Raw genomic sequence first — 26,058 nt, 5'->3', positions numbered from 1 at the left:
CTCGGAAATACTTTAAAATAATGTATATATATATATATATATTGATCCATGAGCAATAGTTCCAACACACAAAACAAAGAGCCAAAACAAATAAGTCTTTGATAACTGTCAACATTAAAAGTGAGAATAAAGTTCAATGACATAATTCCACAAGTTAAAAAGTCCTCCAACCAACCAGAAACAAATGCCTGATTCCATCCAAGAAACAAAAAACAGCTAGTAATAACCAGGGCACAACCGATGATGATAATTTATCCTCATAGACATCTAATAACAGCCTCCACCTCGGCTGGGGTATACAGATGGTATGTCGGAGACACCTTAGCAATATCAACATTGTTGGGAGTCACCTGAATTTAGTAGCATTTTTAATTTCAGTGATTGTAAATACAAAACAATTTAAATAGATAATCGAGAAAGACTCCCAAATCCTTACTTTTCTTCCATGACTTGCTTCAAAATTGATAGAGCAATGGTCTCAGCTTCTTGAAGTGTTAAATCCTAGATAGTTAAAGAAAAATAACTTAAATTCTGCGCCAAATTTATATATGTCAGACAGTCAATGGAACAGAATTGCAGGCATAAACGGTTTAGAAGGACATCCGGAAAGAGAGACATCAACCACATACCTTGTTAAACTGCTCTTGCAGAGAACTATCAGCACCTTCTGAGCCTGAACCAATTGCTTTTGCATTGCATTGCCAAAATGTGCCAGATGGATCGGTGTAATACCTGGGTGAATTAAGCATAGAGTTAGTAAAGAGGAGAAATAATGATCAGCCCTCTATTGCTAACTGGAATAATATCATTTCTACATCGGATTAATGGAGCGGTAATGACCCTATATATTAAAAGCGCTCATAAATAAGATGAAGAAAAGAAAAGGAAACACTTACAAGCTAGGTCCATTCTCATCATGACCAGCAATAAGAAGGGAAACACCAAACGGGCGAGACTGCATAAGGAAATCATTAGAGCCATTTAGAGTAACCAATGCAACTAAGATTAAGTAAGATGATTGAGAAGCATCATTATAATCTGGAGAGAACAAGCCACACAAATAATTACCATAGACTCTTCATCTCCTTCACCAAATCGTAGAGCCAAATCACAAAGTGCTTGAGTTGTGGATTCTACAGTCATTGGCTCACCATAAGAGAACCTGTGGTTCTGTCATTGAAAATTGAAATGAACAACACATATTCAGATGGCAATAAAAACCTAATGCCGAAAAGCAACGAAACGATAATAAATAATGCTCACAGGAAAATGTAAGGGTTGCTAACGATACCTGGGTCTCCACCCGAGCATGCTCGACAAGAGTACGAGCATCCGCAATCAATCCACTCATGGCACATCCTATATGCTCATCAATTTCCATTATTTTTTCTACACTGGTAGGCTCCTGAAACATCAGAACAAAAAGGTACGATATGATGCTTGAAAGAAGCAGCCAACAACTCTTTACAGATACTACAAACGTGATTTCATAACCAATAGGAAATATTAATTTTCAGATTTGCACAGTAGAAAAGGATGAACGGTGATTAGAAAACAAATGGTTTCACTTCTAAAATACATCAACTTTCACATACACGATGGCAAGTGAAATTATTTAATGCTTTTAAAAATAGAGACCAAGTGAAGCTTAAGCGTAATTAGAATTTCCGTATCCAGATAAGAATTACAAATGGGAGTTATGAATCGCAAATGGGAGCTAACTAAAAGTAGGAAAAAAAACAGAAGAGAGAAATAAAAACAAACAAACCAGTAAAGGAGAAGTGATTCGCTTCTCAACGGCAAGGACTACTCCTTCTTTCGTCTTCAGCCCAATAGCAGTGGAACCAAGCTGTGAAATTCAAACAAGCCCACCATTCATGCTCAGCTATAACACCAAATTAACTTCACACACTATTAAAGTTTTTAGAGGGTTTTGCCATATTGAATCAACAATAAACCTCGATTAGACTAGAACAGACCTAAAACAATTCCCACCCGAGCCGATTCAAAGCAGAATTAAACAAATGGGATGTAATACCTTGATGGCTTCAATAGCATATTCAACCTGAAACAATCTACCTTCAGGAGAGAAGGTGTTAACTCCTCGATCATACTCGGTCCTTCAAAAAAAAAAAAATCAATATCAAACAATTCGTAGGGCTTTAGAAATGCAAATGAACACAAATCTAGTTTTCAAAAATCTACCTCGTCAGAAACATCGTTGATATCTATAAATTTGTTGCAAGTAGCTATCGATAACAAAACCAGTAAACAAAATTAGTAAGAAGAAATCAAAAACCAATTTAGACAGAGAAAGAGGGAGAGATTGTTGTTTACCAGCGTCGTGTTCTGAAGTGTGTAGAGAGGAAGAGAGCTGTTTTCCTTCGGCAAGTCCCTAACATTTACATGTACAGTCTACCATATCGTCTAAATCTGAATATATGGTCCTAACGTTTGCAAAAAACTCGAATATTTGGTCCTTGCTCTATAAGGTCTGTTAAATATTGACGACGTGGCAAATCAACCAATGATTCAACAACACTGGTTAACTTAGTGTAAATTAAATCCATGTCACTTAATCGGATTAAAAACAGTATTTCCGAAGACCCGTTACCAAACACACCCGCAATTTATTACTCCAATCCAACCGGTCGGATTGATTTGCTTCAATTCGTCTTTCTCCTCCGCCACAACCGGACAAAGTCCAAATTTAAGAACTGTTGCAACTTCAAATCAAGTAATTTAGATATGAATAATAATTTTAATAGCTCTGAGTGGGTGATAAATTATAGAAAAATGAAAAACAAATCAACGAAGGGTTAGGGTTTGAAGGGGTTGGGGTTCCAATTGGATAGGGACATAGCAGGGAGGAGATGGAGGCTTCAGAATGAACGGCGGCGAAGTTGGACGATGGAAGAGGAGTGGCGATGTGTGGGTGTTTGTCAAAGAGATGGGAGCGGCGTGCAAATTTAAAGGCTAGGGGTTCGATTAGGTTAATTAATTTTGAGATTAATTAACCTTTAATCTTTGCGACTTCGGTTCATCGTCCTCCAGTTCGTGCCTCACCGCTGACTGTGGCTCAGGCGAGATGGGATGCAACAGATTGGGTGCCTCTCTACCTGCTTGGCTGAGAGAGTTCACACTCGGCACCACCGTCGGTCAGACTTTTATAACGTTAGCCCTGTCGACGGATACAATCTGCCGATGATCGTGGAAGGTAGCGGTGGTTCTGGGCTCTGTGCTTCCACCGGTTGCAACACCAAACCAAACATGATGTGACTGAGTTGACTCGGACAATGCTAGCGAGTCGATGAGTACGCATCTCAGATCGGTGTGGGTGTAGTAGATTTTGGGTATATTTGGTAATTGGTTTTGACAAGAATCTCAAACTTAATCCGACTTAAATGAGGTGGACTGTATTAACACATAAGTTTGACACTTATCGTTAAATTATTGATAGAATTTGCCATCTCATCGATATTTAAGAGACATCAAAACGTTATCGAGCCCGGACCAAATATCTGATTTTTCTCTAAACGTTAGGATCATATATTCGAATTTAAACAATAAAATTGATAAAATGATGTAGGCTGTACATGTAAACGTTAAAGACCGGTCGTCCTTTTTCTTCTTATTTTCTAGAAGAAGCACAGACTGAGCTTCTTGTCGGGCAAGACAGAAGATGAAACGACACGTTTTGATGTTAAGAGATCCTCCCAGGTGCCCATTTCAATAGCGCATGAATAAGGCCCGCCACCTTCAATGGGCCAGCAATAAGGCCCATTAAGATTGAATACAGTCTTGTGTCTGCAATGTTGGAATGAGGACGCAAAAATTTGTCCCTACTGAAAAAGGGTAAGGCTTAGGATTGATTGAGTGGCTATAACAAAGAAAAGCTGTTTTGTACAACATGCATCAGCCTGAAATGAAATCTTTTGTCCCTTACTTCAATGATGAATGCTTCTAATTTCTTTTGTTTTCTTTCGTTATCACTAGTCGGTAGGTCGTACATAGGACGAAAAATTCGTACCTTTTAAAAATAAATAGTTTAATTATATATTATAAAAAATTATATAGTAATTATTTGCATTAAATATTATTAAATTTATTTTAAATATTATATCAAAAGAAAATTATTTTAATTTTAAATCAATTAAAATTATTTTGATTTCATTTCAAAATCTACAATCCTATTAGAATTAAAAAATTATTTTGTTTGAAAAATAAGATATGTCCGTTTTAATTAATAATAAAAAAAATATAACGGATTTTTATTAGGAATAATAGTTTAATAAAAAAAAATTTAAAAAAATAAATATTTTAATTTGATTAGGAATAATTTTTTTCAGCAATATGCCCGTTTGAATAGGAAAAAAAAGATGTGTCCGTTTTAATTAGGAATAGAAAAAAATAATAATGAATTTTAATTAGGAAAAATTGTTATATAAGAAAATTAGAAAAAAATATAGTGCATTATAATTCATTAGAAATATGTTTTTATTGTGTTTTGATTTCCTAATTAGAATAGGAAAAATCATAGACTTAAAAGTGTAATTTGAAACCTAATTAAACTCAAAATTCTAAATAAGGAATATAGTTTAATAAAAAAATTAGAAAAAAATAATATATATTATTATTTGATTAGGAATAACTTTTTTAACAATATGTCCGTTTGAATAGGAAAAAAAGATGTGCCTATTTTAATTAGGAATAGGAAAAAAGAATATAATGAATTTTTATCAAAAAAATTGTTTAATAAACAAATAGAAAAATATAGTGTATTATAGTTTTATTAGAATTTTTTTTTAAATAATGGATAGAAAATTGATTAGGAATAAACTATTATATTAAAAAAAATTGATAAAAGTTTATTAGGAATCATTATGTTTTTATTGTATTTTGATTTTTTAATTAGAAAAAGAAAAAAGAAAAATAATATCGTTGTAACTTGAAACCTAATTAAACTCAAATTTTTTTATACATGTGTCAAATTACTATTCGTTAATAAAATGACATGTATCGGATATTAATTTGACAATAAAATTTACAATTGAATTACAATTGGGACAAATTAAAAAAGTCTTTTTATTGTCTATAAAAAAATCTTTCTTAAATCCAAATGATAACGATTGTCGAGTCATCATAAACTTTATAATCCTCATTAACTAGCTCTTTCAATAAATGCTTTGATCTTCTTCAAAACTGAATTTAATTTCCACTAAATTAACTGAAAAGTTATAGAAGTATTGACTAAAAAATTAGCCACTAAACATAAGTCAAAAGTTATTAGTACAAAGGGAAGCAACCACAAGTGGTGTGACCAGACAAATGTCTACTTAGAATCTTTCGTGATTGTTCATTAGCCCTCTCAAGTTGCTCACTGTGTTGTTTCCTGGCAGCCACTCTCCATTCGTCGGCTTCCCGGTGAACAACAGACATCCTCCTCATCAACTTCTCTTCAAGATTTGATCTCATCTTCTCTATTTTCACCTGTAAAGTAGTAAACAAACATCAATTCACATTCAGCATTTCCATGTCCAATAAATACCCTCCATCCAAATGACATAACCTCAGCAAAAATATTACTTTATTCACTTCAAAGCTGATAGTTTTTAAATCATTGTGCATTTTCCATAGCTTATCTGTTAGCAATACTACATTACAAAACGGCGAAAAGCCAATCTTCCCTCCAAGCATGAGCATGAGATGCCCTCACATTTCAAAGTAAATATTCCAATTCCCATAGCATAGATATCTCAGACTCACAATACTAGATGTTCACATGGGTTTTTAATATTTACAAGAAAGACTACTATATATGCCATTAATTAAAGATGGACGTGATGACTTTCTTTCTACTGATCATTACTGGATTTATTTTAATTTTAAGGATTCAAATTTTCAAAAAGCATGGAGAGTGGACCAGTCAAGAGATTATTATACTTAACAAGTATCCAAAACAAGTGCAGGAAGGGAGTGGCTCGAGGAGGACAACCAAGTCAACATTATACCCAACATATCTCCCCCACATTTGTAGGGACGCTTCAAATTAACTACTTTAAGGCAGCTTTGTGAAGGCAGATAGATAGATATATTGTTGTAAAAATGATACAGAGAAATAAGTAGGTACCTCTAGCTTTTTTGATTGTGCTTCTGCCTTTGCATTTTGGAGATTAACCCAAGCTTGTATTCTTCCTTCTTCTATCTGGTACCTGTGCACATTGCAATTAGCAAATATTCAATAGAAAATGAAAATGAAAAAATAAAAATAAAGCTTCTACTGTAATTAATTAATTAGGACTGATAAATAATATGTACCTTAGGCAGCATTTGGTTTTTTCCTCTTCTTCCCATGCAGCTGCTCGTGAATCTGTCACACTTTTCCTGCCTGTTTCGTAATGTCTGAGGCTCTTTGATACTTCCTTTTCTTCCTCTTCTCTCGAGCTCCAGTTAGACGTTACCGAGTCGTATTGTGAACCTAGACATAATTTGGCAAGATGGCATTGTTGCAATTGGGTAATGTCGATGGTGGTGTCTAATGCCGATGGACCAGACCTACTAGCAGGGTGTTGTGCCTTGCTGGAGATGAACTCTTGAAGGGTGTGTGACACCTGGAAGTGGTTGAGCTTCCAAGAGGAGTCATTTCTGTCCCAATGTCTCTGTGCTCAACTTCCCGGATCGTCGTTTCGGAGCTGCTTTCTGAGTTTTTGTATAGAAACCCTTCTTTAGATGGCTCTGAATATCTGAAGTTAGAGAGGATTGACTCTATATCATCTGTGAACTTATCTTCAATCATTAAAACATTTCCAATATTAAGGTTACATATATAAACCAAATTCTCAAGAACATGTATCTATGTAGTCAATTTCAATGGGATAACAACGCAGAAGAAAACAAAAAACCCCATTCCACATATTTAATTGGAGTTCTGGCAAAAACAAAAGGGGACAAATATGATTTGGTATGATGAGTAATGTAAAGTAAAGATGTTACCTTTTAAAAGTTCGTCTCCATTAAAAGCTCTCAGTGAATTATGGTTGTGGTGGTGGAGGTGGTCCAGCTCCAAAGACTTAAAGGTTGAGACTTTTTCATGGGTAACTCTAGATTTGTCAACTCCTCCAATGTCCTCCTCCATTTGTGGCCTAACATCAGAAACAGAGTGGGATGGTGGGTTCTTCAAGGCATGACGATGATTGCTAATTAGCCATTTCTCTGCATCGTCCCATTTGGAAGGGTAATTGTTCTTTCTAGAACGACTGAAGCTGAAAACTGGCCTGCCAGGTGTACAAGGAGCTTCTACAACTCTTTTCCTTTGAATTGAAAGGTCAATTGGGTTATTTGGAAATGATGACTTTACAAACTCAGGTGTCTCTCTGAGATTGATATTGCAAAGTGGGTCTGGCTCTACAAATGGGTTGGTGTTTGTCTCAGTAAAGAAGCTGCTTGATGAGTTTGCCTCCACCATTGTTGTTGGTTCTTGTATATTAGAAGGATGAGAATGAAGTAGTTGGGTTTGTTGAGATCCATGAGATGATATCTTCAATGGAGGTCTCTCACTCACTCACTCACTCAAACTCACTGTATCATATATAGAAAAGTGACTACTAAGTAAGGAGACAGACAGTTGAACAGAAGCAAGTATACAATACTACTGGCACTAGTCAAAAACACAGAGAGAGAAAATAAGTATTGACTATTGACTAAAACTAGGAACTGTGCAGTGGAGTAGTGTGGTGGTCCTAAAAAGGGTGGATAGTTTCACTTTCAAATGACGTTTTAGCTTAACTTCAAAAAAAAATTTGATTAGTCAGGTCTAAGAAACGAAAATCGATAAAGAAATTTTTTGGATATTTCAGTCTCTTTTTGGGGTACGTCTAAATCCAAGGGATTTTTAGTTTATAGACTTTTATACCCTTTAGTAAATTAGTACATTAGACAGTATATTGGAATGGGTAAAAACGTGTTCTTCCTCACCCCAAAGCCAGATGAAAGCTGTGAACGACAGGATAACTCAATTCTTGCCCTGATCATACAAATTGAAGGCATCATTCACCTCTAACAAGGGGAAGACGACGAGCGACAAAGACATGCAAACTCCTCCAAGCTTATAAATCTGTTGTTGTTGATCTCCTCAATCTCTTCACGAATTCACGCCGTCAACCTCGATCGGCGTTTCGATTTCTATCATCTCTCAGTACCAAAATTTTAGTCCAACAAATTTAATCTATAATTTGGGATTAAGAATTTAGGGTCCTAAAATCCTCGATACAAAGAAGACTACTGTGGGTTTTCAAACTGTCATTCAAGTTAAATTGGGAATTTTGAAAATCTCCAAATTGAAATTAAGGTTTCTGGATAAAATTGACTATTCATGAATCATGAGAAGTGTAAAGAATGATTTGATGATCAAAAATCCAGATTTGAAGTAATGAAAGGAAGGAGCGGCGAGAATTGAGACGGAGAGAGATTTATGTTTAATAATAGGGGTATAAAAGTCAATTTTATTAAAATCCCTTGTATTTAGTAAAAGCTCCCTTGCATTTAGCAGGAAATTATAAATATACCACTACACCCTAAAAAATCAACATAAAATTAGAAATTTTGCTGTCGGTGAATGTATATACATGTTTCGAAATTGAATTTTTAGGACTGTTAATTTAATCACAGTGATTAAGGGAAAAAAAAACGTTTAACTTGATTTAATCAATTCCCGAGAGCAAAATTTTTGGGTATGACACGTGTCGTTACAGGATAGCATGCAGTCGTGTCTCAGACTCGAATTTACGAGATTCTATTTAAAACACGAGACTACCATTTACGGGACAATTAAATCCCGGAAGTGAAAGATATGGGAACGACACATGTCGTTACAAGACAGCATGTAGTTAAATCCCAGAATTGGCATATACAAGATCAAGTGTTCCATAATTGAGATTTCCGGGTCTTCAATAACAAAATTTCAGACCCTTCTCTTTCCTCTTCCCGCTCGAGATCTCTCTCTCGCCATTTTTTCTGCAAAAACCGATCGGAACCATTGAGGATGGCGGAAGCTTTAATTTTCTTCTCCAATAGCTTTAAAATTTGCTCTCTCTCGTCAAGTGTTCGAAAAAAAGGTATTTATCAATTTTTTTTACTTTAAATTTCTTTGAAATTTATAGGATTAAACCAATTCAGTCATGTATTTTTGCCGGAATTTCTTCAAATTGCACCTTTTGCAGTCCCGATCGGTTAGGGTAGTGAGTTTGGTCCGATCTATAGGTTTGGGTAGGTGTTTTGGTTCTATTTTTTCGGTTCGGGTGGTTATTTTGGTTCGATTTTTTCTATTCGGGTGATTGGAATGTTAAATTGAAGAAGTATGGGGTTTGAGATGAATTGTATAGCAAGTGTGAGGTGTTAATTGTATCTATTTTATAGTGCGTGGACTGAATTTATAATTTTGTAAAATATGAGGACTGGATTGTAAAAAAGTTGAAAATTGTATGGCCAACATGTTATTTTAAAGAAGTATGGGGCTGATATATATTATGAAAAGTACGAGGTTTGAATTGTATTTATTTTAAAATTTGAGGACCGAATTTGTTATTTTTAAATGTAGGAGGACTTTATTGGAAATATGTGAAAATTTTACGGATGATATGGGACGTAAAAAATTTCCATAGTATGAGGTATTAATAGTTCATTTATTTTAAAAAAACTCATTACTCATTACTAATTACTCATTTTATTTTATTTTTTTGTACAGGAGAGATCTTCTTGGATTCTACAGGGACCTAATGAGGTTGATCTATTGTGGTTTCAGCCGCTGCATAGATCGCGTCACATTTATTTATCCCACGAGGAGGCGAATAGGCCATTGGTTGTGAGGAGAGCTGACGCTTTCTTTTGGGAGTGTATGAGGGATGAGGTTTATTGTATACCTCAGCTGATGGCATATATAAAGATGATGGAGTTTGGTTTGGTTTCTAGTATCGGATATATGGAGTATGACTATCATTTGCTGACGGCACTGACCGAACGATGGAGGCCCGAGACTCACAGTTTCCACTTATCGATAGGCGAGGTCACCATCACGCTGTAAGATGTTGGGCCTGTGTGTTGACGGTTTACCTGTTACGGGTAATGAGTCGTATCCTCCGACATCGACGAGTATCTCGAGAGGCTGTTGGGTTGTCGCCCGTAGAGGGATGGGAAGACTGCTATTAGGCTCGCTAACCTTAGGGAGCACTTGAGCTCCATCGCCACCGTGTACATATTTCAGACGAGGAGGCGCTACAGAGGGCGCGATGTCACGTTGCCTTCTTGCTTGCTGGTTGCTTCTTCCCGGATAAGAGCCAGAACAAGATAGATATGTTCATACTACAACTCCTAGAAGACCCAGAGGCTTACGGTAGGTTGAGCTGGGGTAGCGTCGTGCTTGCCTACACCTACCGTGCATTGTGCGATTCTGCTCGTTTTGGAAAGCATTATACGAACATGTGCGGGCCTACTCGTGCAGTCATGGACATGGACGAGGATTCTGAAGGTCAGACGAGATTTCGTCGAGGACATGTGGCGCCGGTCGGTGTGTCATTAGCTGCACAGTAAGTTCACGTACATTTAAAGTTATAACTAAATTCACGATTTTTTTTATTTCTTTATGGTTTATGGCATGCACAGTAATTTGGCAGAGGACCAAAAACACCATTAAACTGTTGTCTCCAACCATCTCTTGTGTAGCAATGATAAACCAGATGTAGACGACGGACGTTGAGTACCTTCGCAACGGCCATTGCATGAGAATAAGGAATTCTGTAGGTGTCCCAATGTAAACATGTCCATGAACCCAGTTCAAATCAACCGTATGTTCCCTGCCGGCAACTTCGAGACGCAACAGTGGAGATCTCACACTGAATGTATGTCCGGGAGCATTTGGATATAATGAGATTTCGTACCATCTGACACGCATCTTGTTGGCATCAAATGTCTCTGTCGGTATCGGTGCAAGCGCATATCTATATCTATTTATTTTGTCAGCTCATCTACAAAACTCGCCATAGCTTTTGCGTGCGTGGCCTGAACGAATGCCCTGATCGGCAAGAAGCGGTCGCCTCTGAGAACCTTATTGTAACTCTACGTCATGTAGTTATGCCCCATCGATAGAATCCGTCTAGGAACAATGTCCACTTCTCTAAGGAATACATTGCAGATATGTAGATGCAGCCTAACTCATGTCTATAAGATCTTTCCATGCCCTCATATATTTAGTCTGATCCAACTTGGTACTCACGGCCCAACATAAGCCAAATAATCCTTTCTTCTTTAGGACGTTTGACATCATATTGGCACGAACGTGCTCCATGCAGTACCTGTGCATATGTAATAATTAATTCATGGATTAATTTGAATTTAAAATTACAATTAAAGTGGTGTAAGGTTTACCTGTGAACTCCCCAATTTGGAAATTTTCTATCGAGCTTCACGATAGCAGACAGGATGCCCGAATGACAATTATATGCATGTGAACGTATCCCGTAAAACGTATTTTTTCAGGTACTTTAAGAACCAATATCAACTATGGTTCGACTCCTCATCTATGATGGCATATGCGACTGACACGATTCTGTTTTTGGCAGTCTTCACAATCGCTACAACAGCCTTTCCCTTTGTACGCCCCACCGAAGATGCATTGCGTCGACAGTAACTACGGGGTGACTATGTTGAAATGTGAGTCTCGTGGCACCAAAATGCCAAAATACGTACATGAAATAATCAGTAAAGGGTGTAAAATTCATATTACCGTGCTCAGTAAACATGTGTTGTACCTGAAAATCTTCTTCCTACTATGTACAATCCCGTCCTCCTTCTTGAACTTCCACTGCACTTTCGTCCCATCGTTACAGTGTTCAAGAGCTCGCATGTTACTAGGCAGTTGCCGAAAATTTGTCTTCCAATCTCCAAACACCTGTTCATCGCTACTCGCTTACCGTCCCAAGCTTTTTTCTTCCCAATTTTATAGCCAAATGTTGATTCGCAGTCGAAAATAATGGACTAGATTGGGTAATTTGGACGGTCGCGAATCTTATCCAATATGACGTGGGCAACATGATTTTGCGAAATATTCCTGTCTTCACGTTCGTTGTTTGCTCCGTCACAATTGTGTCCGTCACACCAGACAGTCATTTGCCACGTGCGACATTCGCTCTTAAACGAAGCTCAGATCTTCCAGTTGCATAAGATACCGTGATAAGGCTTCTTAGTACGTTTGTTCGGACGATTTACGCATTCTGCAGCCTATGTTGTCCGTTCTGCTGCGTCACGCGATATTCTGCTCCCCGCCTAGTTGACCAGATCGCTATCGTAGTCTGAAGCTCTTCCCTTTTTGAAAATGCGTTCCCAACTTTATGGTACTAGGGTCACCATTGTATAATTCTGGACCAGTAGGAATGCGGCGGTTAGTTACCTCATCAGGTCTATCCATGTTGCTAAACACATGATAATCTCTTGCACAGGGAACGATGTAATCCTCGTCGGAGGAGCCGTATCCCCGTTGTCCGCGAGGCCTACTACTTGACTCCCCCCGACATTGAATCTTGATGATCGACCTGAATTATGAATCAGATGGTAGCTGATGAACAAGTCACGACTCCAAGAAAGATGTTGATACATCAATGATAATGTAGCATCATCATTAATTATGATACATAGGTTTTCACCATTATCATTCGCGTATACATAGATTATATTCAATTCTACCCTTTCTCTTTGAATCCCGACATAATTGCACATTATTTGAGAAAAATCATCATAACTCAATATACCATTGATGAAATACGTTGCGTCGGGAACACTACCCACCACGACCTTGCCATCCACAAATTGTACAGAACTCTTCAATATAAATTCAAAGGAAGACATATTTAATAAAAATTAGGAATTCTAAAAGTAGTACGAAGAAATACCAAGAAAGAATGTGAAAATGAAACCGGCTCTGATGGTTTATATAGGCAAAAATCTCCTCGGAAATGTCATTTCCAAGAATTACATATTCCCGTAAATCTCTATACGGAATTGAATGTTAATGATAAAAAGAATTAAATGTATGCTTACCATTTATTATTTTAAAATATAAAAATTTATACAAACAGAATAATTATTGAAATTAATTTAAAATAAGAATAGAAAGAATAATTTAAATAGAAAAATAATTTGTCAGTCAAAAATTGCTACATAGAAAAGATAGAAAATATGTAAAATTTATAATTAAGGGCTTGTTTGTTTAATATTTTACTTTCAACGTTTATACTTAAATTTTTCGGTATATAATTTTATAATTTTTCCCTTAGGGTTCACAATTCCTCTATAGAATATAGTAATGCATCTTTATTTTTATGAATCATGAAAAGCTTCTTTAATAGTTTTAAAAACCTGTTAATAACACAAGCCTTGGCTTAGGTAATCAGGATTGTTATCGAACATTAATCAATTGGTGGTGTATGGAAACACTTATGCAAACAACACTTATGCAAACTATTGTGAATCATCGTTCATTGGGAAAGCTGCATAAAACGACATCGCTTGCTAGCGCATCGAATTACTCAAATGTACAAAATTATAAAATATAGAAAATCCTAGAATGATTTGTGCATAATAAAAATCTTGATGAAACACTTTTATCCCGTTTCTTAAATCGCCGCCTTGTTCCCTTTAACACATTATCACATAACGCAACTTGTAGGAGCCATATATATAACCATCCTCTCCCAACACAACCCTCAAACACATGCACTAAAAAAAAAGATACAACCTATTTGTGGGCTCGATTTAATTAAAATATATTGTTGGTCCACTAATAGAGAAGCCATACATAACAAGAATATGATCAACCAATGAATCACTCTTATCGGATTAACGACTTACCAGAATCTGTAAGTATGCTTCTCTTATTTTTTTATTGTTATCATCATGCATTTTAATTTATTTTTCATATTGATACTTTTTATGAAAAATATAGAGAACCAAACATCTTTCATAGTTGTATGTCATGATCCCTTATCCTGAATTCTTGAATTTTCAATGCAAACCAAGCTCAAACGTGCATATAAGCAAAATTACTCCAAGATGCATAATGGAAATTGACTACTTGTTATGATTAATTGATACACATTGATTTTGATTAAATTTTTTCTATAATTTTGATTCATATCAATTATACATGTAGAGTGTACCACGCACATATTTATGGATGGAAAATTCTACGTCCTTGGGGGAATTGGGCGCAACCCTCGGGTACGATTACATGTGGAGAAGAGCATGATCCAAGGACAAGAAAATGGCATGAGATACCTAATATGTACTCACATGACAGGCTAAAGTTGGATCTCTAATAAGGCAACTCCTCTAGTAGTCGTTGTAAGAAACCAACTATATTTAGTTGACTACATGCTTAATGTAATAAGGAAATATGATAGAGAAAACAACTTCGGAAGGTTCTTGGTGGTTTGCCTCAAAACCTTATTTCAATCCATGGTTGGGGCATAGCTTTTAAGGCTTGTGGGGATCGATTATTTTTCATAGGAGCGCCTAGGAATATCGGTAGGAGAATAATTGAGATTAATTCCTAGATTCTGGCCGATGATGGCCAACTAGAATGGGAGTTATTAGCAACAATGCCTTCACATTTTATTTTGTATATAAATGTCATTGGAACATTGGCTTGGACTCACCGACCTTCAATGACCTCAAGTGAAAATTTGCACTTGGACCACAAGATGATAAGTAATCTTTTTAATCTATTTTTACTACATCTCCTTTGATTCATTTTATCGCTCTACCATGAATTAAGTATGTGCCTCTTAATCTTAGAAAGTTTAGTTCCTGGCGTTTAATATACTTGATTAAACTTACTATCTGTAAGATTATATGACTCCTCTATAGTCCGGATCTAGCATTCACTCACAAAAAAGCAACAAGTGACCACCGAGATAGAAGGGCTAAAAGATTTTATAATGTGAAAATAACAAATTGGGGGCGGATTTGGTTATATACTTATGAAGACCAAGGAAATCTCTAGCCAAGATTTGAGGATCCTCTTTGTTTTTTAATCTTTTCTTAATGGTTGGAATATGATCTCAAACATAGGATTAAGAATATAGTTGAGATCATGTGACTGTTGAATAATTGCTAATTCTAGAGTTAGAATATAAAATATTATCTACTAGTATCGGTAGATATTATCAAAATAATTATATTTTGTAATATGCATATTATGTTATAATTGAATAATTACTAGCTTCGTCTAGAAAGTTTTATTATTTATGAGTGATGTATGAGATGATTTTTTTTGTTTCTTGAATCTTTCAACGAAAATATATTGAACAAAAAATTAATTTTATTGTTCCACTGAAAGTTTGGACTTGCCACATTAGTTGTATGATACTAATCACAATGTAAGTCTGATTTGTTAATTTTATTTTTATTCAAGTTATGAATTATAGGTCACTCCATAAAGAAGAATGAATCTATGTACTCCTGTGTAGCGACTCGATTTATACATAGTACATCTATGCAAGGAGCAGAGATTTAGGCCTTAGAAAATTAATGGCTTAATTTAATAAATAATAACGCAGGCCTTGGCTTAGTAATCAGAATTGTTATTGAACATTAATCAATTGGTGGTGTATGGAAACACTTATGCAAACTATTGTGAATCATTGTTCATTGGGCAAGCTGCAATAAAACGACATCGCTAGCTAGAACGTCGAATTATTCAAATGTAACAAATTATAAAATATAGAAAACCTAGAATGATATGTGCATAATTAAAATCTCGATGAACACTTTTATCTCTTTTTTTAAATTGCCTCCTTGATCGCTTTAACACATTATCACATAACGCAACTGGTAGGTGCCATATATATAACCATCCTCTCCCAGCACAACCATCAAAACCCTCAAACACACGCGCAAAAAAAAAAAAATACAACCTATTTGTGGATCGTTTTGATTAAAATATATTATTGGTCTACTAATGGAGAAGCCATACATAGCAAGAATATGATTAACTAATGAATCGCTCTTATCGGATTAACGACTAACTAGAATTTCTAAGTATGCTTCTCTTATTTGTTCTTTGTTATCATCATGCATTTTAATTTATTTTTCATATTGATTCTTATTAATTGAGATACTCTAAGGACTTGTTTACAAAGGAGATTGTCGGCCTCAACAGATATGAAGGAATTGTTGGGGAGCCATTTGTCAGAACGAACTCAAATATTGGAGCCATCCAGATCCTCCATACCCCTTTTTTTAAGAGAACGTCACGCCCTTCAAGAATACTACGCCATTTAAAAGACGATCGACTCATATCTCAGCTTCAAGAAAAGAGCAGTGGGGAAAATATTTCCCTTCAAAGATCTTGCTAAGAGAGAATCTGGTTCTTACAAAATCCTCCAACCTTGTTTCGCTAACAAAGCCAAGTTAAAAGCTCTTAGATTGCGGAAACCTAAGCCTCTTTGTCGTTTACTTGCAGTAAGAGTCAGCCAGCCAACCCAGCGAGTTGATTTTTTCCATTCCACCAAAACGTTCTAATAGCCACCTCAATCTCTGCAATAATTTGTTTTGGCAGGCTAAAACAGCTCATGAGATAGCTTGGTATTGCATTCATCACTGACTGAATTAGGATGGCTTTTCCAGCTTTAGAGAGAAGCTTGTGAGACCAGTGATTAAGCTTGTTCCACACTTTAACTGTTAGACCTTGTACGGAAGAAATTTTCTTGGTCCCACCATCAACGGCATTCCCAAGATAACAATCTTATATTTCCACTTCCCTCATACACATGAGCTGCATGATCTCTGATTTTAAATCTCTTGGCAAGAGAGGGCTGAAACATATGCTAGAGTTATCTGCATTGATGGATATTCCAGAGGCACTACAATAATCCTGGAAGATTTGTTTCAGTTTGGCAAGCTCTGGTAAATCTGATCTCAAGAAAAAAAAAGTCGGCAAAAAGCAAATGAGAAACTGCTGGACTATTTCTCGAGATCTTGCAACCTGCAAAAATCTTAGGGGTCCAGCTTCCAAGATACTAGAGGATAATCCTTCAGAGCACAACAAGAAGAGGAAAGGAGAAAGAGGGTCTTCTTGACGGAGCCCTCTTTCCGAATAGAATGTTGGCTGGGGATACAGTTAACGATTACATCAAAAGAGACTGAAGTAATACATCTAACTATCCAATCAATCCATTAGCTGCTGAAGCCAATTTTTCCCATTAAAGCCCATAGAAAATACCACTCTCCACCCTATCAAAAGCCTTCGCCATGTCGGTTTTGATAGCACAACAACTATTTTTCACAGATTTATTAAGTTTCAGGCTATGCGTCAATTCATATGCTAAGACGACATTGTCCTAAGTTAATCTACCCAAGATAAACGCCGATTGATTACTAGAAATTATTTTCGGCATTACCTTCTTCAAACGGTTAGCTAAGACCTTAGCTGAGAGTTTGTAGATAAGATTACATAGGCTAATTTGACGGTATTCCATTAAGGATCTTGGAGCTTTCACTTTTAGGATCAGAATGATGGTGGAATGGTTAAAATTCTAGGGGGACATTTTCTCCTTGTAGAAAATCTGAGATGCACAATGTAACTTCGTCTTTGATTATCTCCCATTGCGACAAGAACTTAGATGTAAAACCGTTTGACCCTGACGCTTTGTTAGGCTTGATAGATATAAGAGTTGCCCTAACCTCCTCAACAATGATGTTCTCAGTCAACATAGCTTATCCTCATGTGACACTCTTTTCTTGATTGAATCTATGATGCAATCAAAGCCCTGGGGATGCTGAGAGCTAAGGAGATTTTTGAAGAAATTCATTGCAATCTGATCCAAATCTTTATGTTCTGTGCACCAGACGTTGTTAGGGTCTAGAAAGCCATCAATCCTTTTCTTTTTGAATCTGCTGGAGACAAAAGAGTGAAAGAAAGCTGAGTTTTTATCTCCTTCTGACAACCAGTTACATTTGGCATGTTGTTTTTTGAAATCAGCTTCCTGAGATTTGAGGATATCAATCTCAATTTGAAGAAGCCTGACCTTCTCCCTTTCCTGGGCATTCAGTGGAAAATTTAGGAATGATTCGAGATATCTAATTTTCCCCTTGATACGAGATTGCCAATTTAGAGGATGCTCCTTATGCCATGTTTTAAGTTCTTTGCATAATTCCAGTTTCTACCGGTAGGAGGCTACATTAGTAGTTGTCGAATTCCCAAGACAGAAAGATTTGATCATTTCAGTACAAGAAGCATACTTGCTCCAGTTATTAATGTAACAAAACGGCTGTGGCTACCAGTTGGAGGCTGACCCGAGGGATAAACAACCAAGGGGACATGGTATGAGGAGAAATCCGAATAGTTCAATATTTGAGCAGCAGGATATTTTCTAATCCATGCTCTATTGGCAAGCCCTCTGTCTAATCTTGCTTGAATGAAGGGTGCTCCTTCCCTCTTGTTTTTCTAGGTAAAGTGGAACCCTTGAAAAGGTAAGTCGGATAGAGCACAATCACTAACAATCGATCGGAAAGTGTCAATCTATTTCCAATCTCTATCATTCCCACCACATTTCTCAGACACGTCTAGTATTTGATTGAAATCACAAGCTATAATCCATTACAGATCAGAGTCTGATTCGAGAGAACTTATCAAGTCGCTAGTTTTATTTTTTCCACCCAAGCCCGGCCATCCATACATACCGGTGAATCTCCATTCATCGTCAATAACAGCATCTATGTGGTTTTGTGACGAAGATAGAATCTCCACCACAATTTCTTTAGTCCAAAGTAAAGCCAGTCCAATATGGCTGACGCCATGATGATCAGAAAGAATTAATCTATCACTAATTCCAACAAGATCGCCGACTTCCTTTTTCATCTCCGATAAGAAAACAAGCGAGGGCGACAAAATTCTTTGGAGTGTGGCCAAATTATCGAATCTGCGAGGGGAGCCCAGACTCCTGCAGTTCCAAACTAATAGATTCATCGAGCTTGGCGGGAGCGACCGCCGTCGCCCTCCGCCGTACCATCCATCTCTTCATCGACAACAAGCTGGAAACATAAAGGAGTCGATACAAATTCTGGAAAAAATTGGGATTCAAGAGGAACCTGAGATACTTAGATTTGAGTTGTGCAAATGGACATCAGAGATTTGATCTCGAAGGTGAGCCCTTCTCCTGGCACTTCTTCCTGAGACGAAGTTGGGGAGGCAGGCCTGGAAGGAATTGAGGCTTGAGTAATTGCCTGAGTTACTTGGGCTTGGACTATTGAAAGTTCTTGGGGATAAACGAGAGCTTTGGCCCGCTGAGACAACATGAGAGTTTGAAGCTGGAGGATCTAGAAGAACAAACTCTCTTTGTCTACTGGCTTCTTGGGCCTCGAGAAATTGGATTTCACCGTGTAGACGAGCTGATCTTAATCATTTACTATAGAACGTACGGATGATGTATTTATTTATTCTAACTTTCAGTATTTACTAGTAATATTTCATATCTTTCGAAAACAGGAGGTATGTATCAATTTACAAATACATTGCCAATCACGATATTGGTCTAAAAATTAAGTTATCGTCTCCTTCTTCTTTGAGAGGTTGAAAGTTTCCGTCTCAAAATCAGTGGCGGACTTGGCTTGTTATCAGTGGGATATGATCCACTCAAAATAAAAATAAAAATGGTATATGTAGTATAAATTAATGTAAAATGATCCCATAGTTTATGAAAATGACCCTACAATCCTTAAATTTTTAAAATTTATACAAATGACTTAATAATCGGAAGGGTCTCAGATCCGCCCCTTCTCAAAATACATGATGTTTTATATTTTTTATTCATCAAAATGAATATATCTCTAATGAAAATTATTAACTAAATGCATGTTCATTTGGATAAACTTAAAAATACAAAACATCATCTATTTTGTGATGAAAATAGTAGTTGGGAACTAAAAAAGAAAATTACATATACATCACAGGAGAAAAGATTACAAATGCATCACGGGAAATCGTCAATGTTAGGTTCCACAAATTAAGCTACTCCCTCTTGTTTGTATATCTACAATTAATCTAGTCTACATTACATTACAAACACATTTACACATTATAATTTATGTATATCAATCCTCAAAATCTCATCTCTCTCAATACTCAATAGCTTTGCAGTCTCTGAAAAAATGACTGGCTAGGAACTAGTAGTATAATTATTTGACGATTATTATGACCGTTAACTTTTTAAAAATGCTATTTATCCAGTCAAATATAATTTCATATATAATTTTGTAATACCCAAAAAATTTAATTTATTTAGTTAGGCTATGAGTGAAGGAAATATGAAAATATTATGCATTCTAATCTAAGATCATGCATACATTGCATTTCATAGCATGAAGCATGTAGATATATATATTTGTGTATGTCTATATACACATGAAATTGAATTTGATGTTGGAGTTGTTTCGAGTTGTAGTCTTGTTGAAATCGTTCCGAGTTGTAGGCTTGTCGAAGTCATTTTGAGTTGTAGGCTTGTTGGAGTCATTTCGAGTTGTAGGCTTGTTAGTACCGTTCCGAGTTGTAGGCTTATTGGATATTGTTTTCAAGTTGTAAGCTTATTGGGTACATGTAAAAATAGATATATAATAGAGTTTAGCTGATTGGATATGTTAAAATAGTATTAAAAAGAAAATAATAAAAAAAAAAAAATTAGTGGACTCTTCAAGGGGTCTAAAAGCAATTGTGAAGGAGTTGAGGACTAGAAAAAAAAATGAAACGTCTTCATTTTATTATGAAGACCGAGAGATTTATGGAGTGAAGGGAGAAACAAAATATATATATATATAGACAGAGGCCGAGTGAGTGGCGAGAGACTTAGAGAAAAAAAAGAAAAAAAAATTAATTAATTAACTAATTGAAGAATAAGCGAGAGACGAGGTAATTTGGGTCAACACACGACCGAGAAGCTTAATCCTAAGTGTGGGTGACATAAATTCTTGGATAGTATTTGAAATACTTTAATTTTGATTCACTTTGTAGATGCATTTCTGGTTTGATAATTAAAACATACATAATTGTAATCTCTTTGTGAAATCTTAGTTTTCTTACAAATCTGATTGATTAGCTGGATTGGTTTTAAGGAAAAAAAATAAAGAAATAAAAGATTGATTCTGCTCTTACCTCTGCTCTTTACATTGAGTTGTTGGTATCCTGATTATCATAGTACATCCCAAGAAGTATAAGTTGTTGGTATACATGAAACTTGTGGGCAGATCTCTAGAGGCAAAGGATGCGTAGAATTAAAGAATAGACAGGTACATGTGATCGGATAAAAGAAGGGAATACATATACATTCAGAAAGAAAATATTGAGAGAACTGTTCTTTTATAATGCATTGTTTAGAAATTAACAGCTAGCTAATCCATTTGGGTACGTGTATATATATATATATATATTGAAATTAACATCTAGATAATCTCACGAAATAGTTTGGAGAGGAATTAACAATAAATGAATGTACACATATATATTGAAACTAACATATTAAGGATATACTTATTAAGGATATACTTAATTCTACCTCATATAAGTATATCCTTAATAAGTATATCCTTAATATGTAAGTTTCAATATATATATGTACATTCATTTATTGTTAATTCCTCTCCAAACCATTTCGTGAGATTATCTAGCTGTTAATTTCAATATGTGTATATATTTAATTCTATTTTATATAGGTATAAATTCTGTTCATTAGACCTGATCAAAACAAACACAGAATACTGTTTAAATAAATGCTTATATATGTACTAAAATTACCTAATTTGTATCTTTTGTAAGAATCAGCTACGGATCATGAATTTGTAATATTGATCAATATTTTTTGTGGTTAGTTTTTTGAACAAAAGCACTGTAATTTCGTTTGTGCAACTTATTCTCTTTAAAACTTATGTTTGATCAATGTTTCGCGTTAGTAGACGATAAAAATAATCAAATACTATTCTAAAAAATAAAATTAAAGATTTACTTAGATAAGGTAGAATTAAAGTAGAGCACAATGAACAGTGTAAAATACTGTTCATTTTCCCTGACCAAAACAAACACAGAATACTATTCATTCGATAAGTTTAAATAAATGACTATACATGTATTAAAATTTAAGCAATTTGTATATTTTGTACGAATCAGCTACGGATCATGATTTCGTAATATTGATCAATGTTTTTTTGTGGTTAGTTTAGGCATTGTAATTTCGTTTGTGTAACTTATTCTCTTGAAAATTTATGTTTGATCATTGTTTCGCGTTAGTAGACGATAAAAATATTAAGAATATATTTAGATAAGGTAGAATTAAAGTAGAGTATAATGAACAGTATAAAATACTGTTCATTTTCCTTGACCAAAACAAACACAGAATACTACTCATTCAATAATTAAAGATATACTTAGATAAGGTAGAATTAAAATATAGCACAATGAACGGTGTAAAATAATGTTCATTTTCCCTGACCAAAACAAGCACAGAATACTATTCATTCGATAAGTTTAAATAAATGACTATACATGTATTAAAATTTAACCAATTTGTATATTTTGTACGAATCAGCTACGGATCATGATTTCGTAATATTGATCAATGCTTTTTGTGGTTGGTTTTTTGAACAAAAGCATTGTAATTTCGTTTGTGCAACTTATTCTCTTTAAAATTTATGTTTGATCATTGTTTCGCGTTAGTAAACGATAAAAGTATTAAGGATATATTTAGATAAGGTAGAATTAAAGTAGATCACAATGAACAGTGTAAAATACTGTTCATTTTCCCCGACCAAAACAAACACAGAATACTATTCATTCGATAAATTTAAATAAATGACTATACATGTATTAAAATTTAACCAATTTGTATATTTTGTACGAATCAACTACGGATCATGATTTCGTAATATTGATCAATGTTTTTTGTGGTTAGTTTTTTGAACAAAAGCATTGTAATTTCGTTTGTGTAACTTATTCTCTTTAAAATTTATGTTTGATCATTGTTCCGCGTTAGTAAACGATAAAAATATTAAGGATATATTTAGATAAGGTAGAATTAAAGTAGAGTATAATGAACAGTATAACATACTGTTCATTTTCCTTGACCAAAACAAACACAGAATGCTATTCATTCGATAATTTTAAATAAATGACTATATATGTATTAAAATTAACCAATTTGTATCTTTTGTAAGGATATATTTAGATAAGGTAGAATTAAAGTAGAGTATAATGAACTGTAAAATAAGTTTCATTTTCCCTGACCAAAACAAACACAGAATACTATTCATTCGATAAGTTTAAATAAATGACTATACATGTATTAAAATTTAACCAATTTGTATATTTTTTACGAATCAGCTATGGATCATGATTTCGTTATATTGATCAATGTTTTTTGTGGTTATTTTTTTGAACAAAAGCATTGTAATTTCGTTTGTGTAACTTATTCTCTTCCAAATTTATGTTTGATCATTGTTTCGCGTTAGTAGACGATAAAAATGTTAAGGATATATTTAGATAAGGTAGAATTAAAGTAGAGCACAATGAACAGTGTAAAATACTGTTCATTTTCCCTGACCAAAACAAACACAGAATACTATTCATTCGATAAGTTTAAATAAATGACTATACATGTATTAAAATTTAACCAATTTGTATATTTTGTACGAATCAGCTACGCATCATGATTTCGTAATATTGATCAATGTTTTTTGTGGTTAGTTTTTTGAACAAAAGCATTGTAATTTCGTTTGTGCAACTTATTCTTTTTAAAACTTATGTTTGATCAATGTTTCGCGTTAGTAGACGATAAAAATAATCAGATACTATTCTAAAAATTAAAATAGAAATTAGATATTAATGTATTTGGTAGCTTATGAATCCGATAAAAAAATCTGGTTGAAGATGAGTGAAACAACTAAAGAAAAACAAAACATGGCACATCAAATGCCTATACATCACAAACCCTAGTCCATCAGTGAGTCGTGACGTCCCATCGACCGCCACCATCGTTACCACACCCACTCTTATTGGCTTATAGTTACGGACGATAAATTTTGAGAGAGTGTTTGCAAGAAAGATCAGAACTGAATCGTTTCTGAGATTAATAGTTTCGGATTCTATTAAATGTTCCTTAAGGTTGGAAAGAGGATAGGCTAAGAATAAAATTATCCTAAGTAGGTGCTTTTCGTTTTGGTTTAATTCTATCATTGTTAGTCTTTAGGGTTTGAAAATTGATGATAAAATAATATATTTCGACTAGATGGTATTTTCTTACTTTATATAGAAGTTTAATAGTAATATATTACTCTTTTCATTTCAAAATAGTTGATGTTTTGGATTTTAATGGCATGTATAATTATTATATGTAATAGGGGTAATTTTTATAATGAAAATATTTCCTAAACTATACATGATGTTTTGCTCAATTTTGGAAGCTTGAGAATCTTTTTTTTCTCATAAAAATACTCTTCATGCACTTGATAAATTACACATGTTATCAAATCCAAAACATCAACTATTATGAAATGAAGGTAGTATATAATTTAGTTATACAGATCATCAGCTCAAAATTAAGTGATCGCTCAAGACTAATTTGAGTGTCACAAGAAGAAATGGCTACGAAATTGGAAGATAAAATGAAAATACATATATCATTTAATCAATTTTTTTAGGTCTGCACCGGTATCATCACCGCCAACAGCAATAAAAATACATATCATTTAATCATTAATCTGGACGAATTGCAGAAAAAAAGGACTTAATTAGTTGAAACGTTTCAGAAAGCAAAACTACAAAAAATACCCAGGTGTTAAGTGTTAACCACTATCAACCTTATTATAAATAGTAACCGTGCATGCTCAACCATTTTGGAGGCCATAGGCGAAATGAAAGAGATTTTTTATTTTATATATATATTTCTAAAGTGTGCATAAAACTTATAGAGTATAAAATATTTATGCGTTTGTATTACACTTAAGAAGTGATAACATCTTAGTATAATAATTATGTTTTATAAATAAAATTTCTCCAAAAGTAAATAATTCTATTTTAAATTATCTAATTTGAATGGTTTAACAAATTTATACTCATAAAATCTATACTCATAAAATCCCTTCTCTAGTTGATTGATTTGCTTAACTCTTAAGGTGTCAACTATTCTCTAATCATAATCTTGATTTATGATACTGTACGAGATAATACTCCTCTTAATCGATTGACCCGATCCCTATGGTTTAAGACTTGAATTGATTAACACTTCATAGGTCAATTCCTCAACTTGTCTTTTCAAAATTAAAATTCTTATTAGAAGTATTTTGTAAATATGAATAATTTAAAATGACCCTCGAGTTGATTACTAAGAAAATATTTTTACATAAACTCGACTTAAGAATTTCCATGTCATCCATAATCGATCAACTTGGATCACACCATGATCTATTGATTGTTCTTTCACCTTTAGCTCCATCTTCATCGTTCGAGTTTCTAGAATTTCGCAGTCGGAAATCTAACGGTTTTAAATGTTAGAATACTATTGTTCGTTGACTTGAAGACAACGACATCGGGCTCTTTCAAGTATCGTATTTCTTATTGTTCCTAGGGTGGTAGTCTACCCTATTGGATACGTAAACCTTCGCTATGATACCAACTTGTGACGTCCGTCCCCGACCTACCTATAAGGATCGGAAGCGGTGCCTGTTAGTATCTTGTTTTTTCATAAATTATCTCTAAATGCGGATGTGGACCGTACTATTGCCTCGCAGCCCGAGCTTTACTTCTCAGCTTAACCCGGAGAGAATACAACATAATTTTTGGAAAACCTAACCTTACGCTTAGTGAGAATTATTATAAAATCATTATGTTTTTGTAGAAAACTTTTATTACTCATAGTGTGAATCATTTGTAAATGATTATCATAAACTTATATATTTTCAAAGCATCATAATCGGTAGTCATGGAAATACCTCTGAATATAATATATTTCTGAAAAGACACAGAAATATATA

General features: G+C 34.6%; 1 protein-coding gene and 1 pseudogene across 1 annotated transcript; both read right to left on the bottom strand.

The window, feature by feature from the left end:
- Positions 1-257: 257 nt before the first annotated feature.
- LOC139883296 (proteasome subunit alpha type-5-like) lies at positions 258-2,219 on the bottom strand. The gene is made up of 9 exons (XM_071867491.1): positions 2,206-2,219; positions 2,039-2,120; positions 1,769-1,849; positions 1,292-1,405; positions 1,069-1,170; positions 897-955; positions 630-732; positions 438-501; positions 258-352 (listed from the first exon to the last, which is right to left on the bottom strand). The coding sequence occupies exons 1-9, from the start codon at positions 2,217-2,219 to the stop codon at positions 258-260; spliced, it is 714 nt and encodes a 237-aa protein (XP_071723592.1).
- Positions 2,220-5,286: 3,067 nt separating this feature from the next.
- Positions 5,287-7,465, bottom strand: LOC139883291 (uncharacterized; annotated as a pseudogene).
- Positions 7,466-26,058: the final 18,593 nt, after the last annotated feature.

This window comes from Rutidosis leptorrhynchoides, unplaced genomic scaffold, assembly GCF_046630445.1.
Source record: "Rutidosis leptorrhynchoides isolate AG116_Rl617_1_P2 unplaced genomic scaffold, CSIRO_AGI_Rlap_v1 contig38, whole genome shotgun sequence".
Lineage (NCBI taxonomy): Eukaryota > Viridiplantae > Streptophyta > Magnoliopsida > Asterales > Asteraceae > Rutidosis > Rutidosis leptorrhynchoides.
This window is presented reverse-complemented; position numbering and strand designations above follow the sequence as displayed.

Bases quoted from the DNA above. Each gene is read 5' to 3' on its own strand.
- LOC139883296 (XM_071867491.1), bottom strand. The intron at 956-1,068 runs GTAATTATTTGT...TTCCTTATGCAG, and splicing joins AAGGAGATGAAGAGTCTATG to TCTCGCCCGTTTGGTGTTTC. The intron at 353-437 runs AGTAAGGATTTG...GCTACTAAATTC, and splicing joins GAAGCAAGTCATGGAAGAAA to AGGTGACTCCCAACAATGTT.